At 48.1% G+C, this 4,578-nt stretch overlaps 1 protein-coding gene across 1 annotated transcript; it reads right to left on the reverse strand.

Moving 5' to 3' along the window:
• Nucleotides 1-721: 721 nt before the first annotated feature.
• Nucleotides 722-2,302, reverse strand: spry1 (sprouty homolog 1, antagonist of FGF signaling (Drosophila); the record flags this gene model as incomplete). The annotated part of the gene is given in 1 exon segment (XM_035669280.1): nucleotides 722-2,302. A coding segment is annotated over 1 exon segment (667 nt), but the record flags the coding sequence as incomplete, so codon positions are not given.
• Nucleotides 2,303-4,578: the final 2,276 nt, after the last annotated feature.

Here is a 4,578-nt window from a genome sequence, read left to right on the forward strand (position 1 = left end):
GAGGGTGGGGTGGGGGTGTGGGTTGGGATGGGGGGCTGGATTTGCCCCTGTCGTTGCCTTTAGTGCAGGAACCACGCCATAAAAGCCCAGCATTGATAGCCCCGGTTTATTATCTTTGAACAGGTGGCCCCGGCTACTCGGAATGGTCGCTCTCATTTCTCAAGGCACACACTGTTGGGGCTCTACAATATGGAGACCATTTGGGAGTTTGGGAACATCCCGATCTAGCCGCGTTAAAGCCCAGGGAGTAAACTACAGTGCATAGTTTTGTGGTGACTTGTTGGCTGGTGAGCGGAGTGGGGGGGTTTAGAAGGGAGACTTACTTCCTGTGAGCATAACTCATGGAAACGTGGAGGCTCTGTTGATGCTAGCAGCTTCAGGGCTAATCGTGTCAATGACCTGTATTGTTTAGCTTTCAAGGTTACCGAGGAGAATCGAAGCAAAGAAGCCCTCCAAGAATGTAAACAGTCACATTTGGAGCTACAAGCTGTTTCTACTCACTGCTGAATTTCTTCTTTTTTTTACCAGGAATTCTGCACCCAGCGTAAACACACACACATGCATGCATACACACACAGAAAGCAGTGATCTGCTGTTCACCAGTGAACACAAACCCGTAAAAACAGACCTGTACCCCCTTAAAATCAGCCATCAGTCACATCTTTCATTCCTCAAACCGGTTACTGTTTCTCAACAGCTCAATCAAGACACCAGACAGTGCTATTTTTTCATTAATTAATATATTTTCTGCATTAAAGTTAACATAGTTTTCTTTTGTGCCACCCTTTAATTTTTCAGTAAGTATTTGATATTTTGTTATATTCAGACATGAGTAAATTTAAGACTGTCTCTTGCAATAAATATCATAAAATAATAGAGCTTCACATAATAAATATTTTTTACAACAAAAAAATGGTTTAACAGACATGTTTTCTTTTAAAAAATAGCCAGAATTCCTCTTATGGATTTTGAGCATACAATTTACACAAAATAAAGGAAAAAAAAACAAACAAAAAAAACATGGAAGAATGCCACAGAATGTGTATGAAGAGTTCAGATGGGTGGAAGGAGAGAAACATATCCAAGTGGAGAAAAAAAAAATACTATGAGATGGATGTGCTTTCGTTAATGCAACATGAGCATAGGAACCACGGTTTTAGTGTGGTAGCAACCAATAAATTCAAACATACCTGCTTGCTATGAATACCAGGTAACAGCTACATAATTGCCCTATAGTAGATCGTCCTTCACAGATTTGGTGAGAGGCAGCTCCCACCGGGCACACAGGCCCAGAGGAAACTGCCTACCTAAAACGGAAGAAAAACTTTTTCATATATATAAAAAAAATAGTGTTAATGAGGAGCTGAGGATAGACATAGAAACAGTTAAGGCAAACACTGGTCTGTAAAAACATGGTCCTGATCCAGAGAAAATAAAAAATAAAAATAATTGAGTGGTTTTCGTTACTCCTTTGCTTAGCTCCTTAGGGTTCCGCAGCGAGGAGGAGAGGCGGGTGGGAGGTGCTTAGAATGTTTGATAAACATTAATTTGTGACTATCATCATCATTATCATTGTCATCATAAGATCCACATCAAGTCTCCCGCTCACACACAATCACAAACACACAGGGGCAATCAGGAAGGTTTTTCCTGGGTCTGTGGGGCCCAGCTCTCCAGTTTGCAATAGACAGTGTTGGAGTTCTTGCAGCGACAGCCGGGCCTGTTAACCCGGTCGTAGCAGCCCTGGCACGCCTTCAGACACCCCTTGACAGGTGGGTAGCATAGCAGACAGGGGAAGAGTACCGACATTAATCCCATGCACAGGAAACGTGAGCAGCAGTGGGAACGTGACAGTGAGCAGGGGTGGTCAGCACATGAGTCCCCCTCATCGTCATTGGAGCAGTGGTAGAAGATGCCTTTAACCAGGCACATGCACGTGCCGTGCTCCAGTGCGCTCTCAGCTGAGCAGAGGCACTGGCCATTGCACGCCAGACATGAAGGCAGGCTCCTGGGAGCCGTGCAGTCACTGCACTTGCACTTCCCACAACACTCGCAGATGAACTGGTGCCCTGCAGCAGCCACCACCCCGTTACCAGAGCCAGAAAAGTCTGATTTCCCTTTGCCTTGGGGCTTGAGTGGAGCCTCTAGTGGAGGCTGATGGAAGTGAGGTCCCTGCTGGGGCTGCGAAAGGGCCTTGGGCTTGGGCTGAGTCCGAACAGGCCGCTCCGCTCTGTGGTGGTGCTGTAAGCTCATGCCAGGCCTGGTGGGGGGCGAGCGTGCCAAGAGTCCCTGCTCAGAGGAGTGCGTTGCTCCCTGAACTGGGCGGCACTTCCTGTGCTAGTGGGAGCGGCCTGAAAGCCCCGGTCCCCCAGCCACAACCACCACGCCATGGTGGTGACCTGAGGGCCGGTGCTCATAATTGTTGTTCACATTGACGAGGATGACCTCGTGAGTCCTCTCCTGCTTGTCCTGGGGTCTGGGGGGCATGCGGGGCGCAGGGGGCCTCCGTACCACCGAGGGCCCCTCGGTATACTCGTTGTTGGAGCGGATGGCCTTGATTTGGTCCAGGGAGAGAATGGCGGCATGCTGGAGCTCCCGCTCGTAATCCGACCTCTGCCGGCTCTCTAGGGAAGGCTGCTGGATCACCACTAATGAACCGCCGGGGCCATGTTGACTTTGGAGCTCCATCTGGGGGGATCACCACTTCCGACATTCACCGTGGACTTGGCATGCATCGGAAAACCTGCCAGAGGGGGGAAGAGAGGCCGGGGAGAGACAAAGGAGAAGCAGGGAGGGAGGGGACATCATCAGAGAGAGCCAAAACATGGCATAACTGGCAAACACACAGTGTCCTGATGGAAGACGGGTTAACATGATCCCCAGGTCATCTCACATCCAGACCCAAGTGAAACCCAACCAGTATCATATCACTGATCCTACACAATCACATAATACATATTCTGCAGCAGCAACTGCAGTAAGTTTAAACATGTAGTATTATTTAAGGTGAAATAAGCAACGTGTGCTGTAATAGTTGATGTATTTAGAGTGAGCCCAGACTGTTTTCATCCTGTCAACATGACAATATGTCACTTTTGATTCCGTTAAGTGAGGCAACCCGGGGAAAAAAGTTGACTATTAACAAGACTTTTTGTACCTTCCTCCTCAATACGCACACATCTAAACTTCAGTAGGCCCTACAAATACTTCCCCTCCTCATTTACATTTGTATGACTAGTTAACATTTAAATGCACCGCGGCGACGAAATGAGGACGCGATCCAAGGGAACTAAATGAGCTGCCTCACTTAGTATTCTATTACTACACCAAAAAGGATTTCAGGGAAAGGGGGACAAAAGTAGCGCAAAAAAAAAAAAAAAAAAGAAACGAAAAAAACAAAACCCCTTAAGGTCAGACTGAGATCCGACTAAATACAGACTCTGGTTGGGAGAAACGCACCGAGCGATTGTCGGATTAAAATCTCCCCTCCCGCTACAGAGAGACACGATTTTTTGGGGGAAAAGTTTATTTGATCATGTGTCTCAGTATACGTGCACATGCCTTAAACACCATCAGGAGTTTGGGTCGGAGCCTTCGTGGATGTTATGAAGCGACGCCGACCTGCACGAGGCCAAAACCGACTCATAACGCATAAAAACAGAAAAACCTGGCTGCCCCGTGGAGCATATCAACCTCACACTGCAGCCTCTCCTGCGCTCCGCAAACAAACAAACTCTTATTATTATTATTATTATTAATATTCCATAAACTAGGCGTCAGGAGGGCGCACTATAAATAGGATGAGCCGCTCAGAGGAGAAGACTCCGTGCGCGCTGATAAAAGCAGGATCCTTTAAAACACACAGAGCCGCAGTTCAGGGGACATTAAAGGACGCATCCTAACAGACAGGGAAAAACTTATGAATGAAAACAACCGCCGTGGGGGGAAGGGTGTTTGTCACAGCAGCGCCACGGAAGGACGCAGGCATGGAAATCCATCAACTTCATCAGCGGATCGCGATGAATTTAACCCGCTGCGGGTGGCTTTTGTTTTGTTTTCCGCGACAAACACACAGCCCTAGAAAGTGACACGGAAAGTCTTAGGCTTTGTGCACCAGCGTAACGAAGACGTTTCTATCGCCACAGCGGCGCGCACCGGCTCATACGCTGCGCTACTATCGCAGAATAAACAGCGTGGAAGTGGAATAAAAGCCGCGGGACAAGTGTGGAACAGTGCGTGAGATACGTACCTATATGCAACCATCCATAACGTCGAATCCATCAACCAAGCAGCCTACCAAAACTCCATCCGAAAGGAAGGGGCAATGTCCAAAGCGTAGACTATGAGGTCTGATGCATAACGTTCACAGCCTGTTAAATCCAAGTGCGAGTATCCCTTTGCGTTATTCCCTTTTTCTCGGTTACTGGAGTTCAGCGCGGGTTACGCATGCATTCGTCCCAGGGTGAAACAAAGTAAATCCACGGAGGAGCTCTTGATGGAGGAGGAGAGAGGGAAGGGAAGGCAGCCGGAGAACTGCTGCGCACTTGGGAGGCCGATCTTTTTTTTTGGGGGGGGGGG

This window comes from Morone saxatilis, unplaced genomic scaffold (genome assembly GCF_004916995.1).
Source record: "Morone saxatilis isolate NCDOM2014 unplaced genomic scaffold, NCSU_SB_2.0 Contig22, whole genome shotgun sequence".
Classification (NCBI taxonomy): Eukaryota; Metazoa; Chordata; class Actinopteri; family Moronidae; genus Morone; species Morone saxatilis.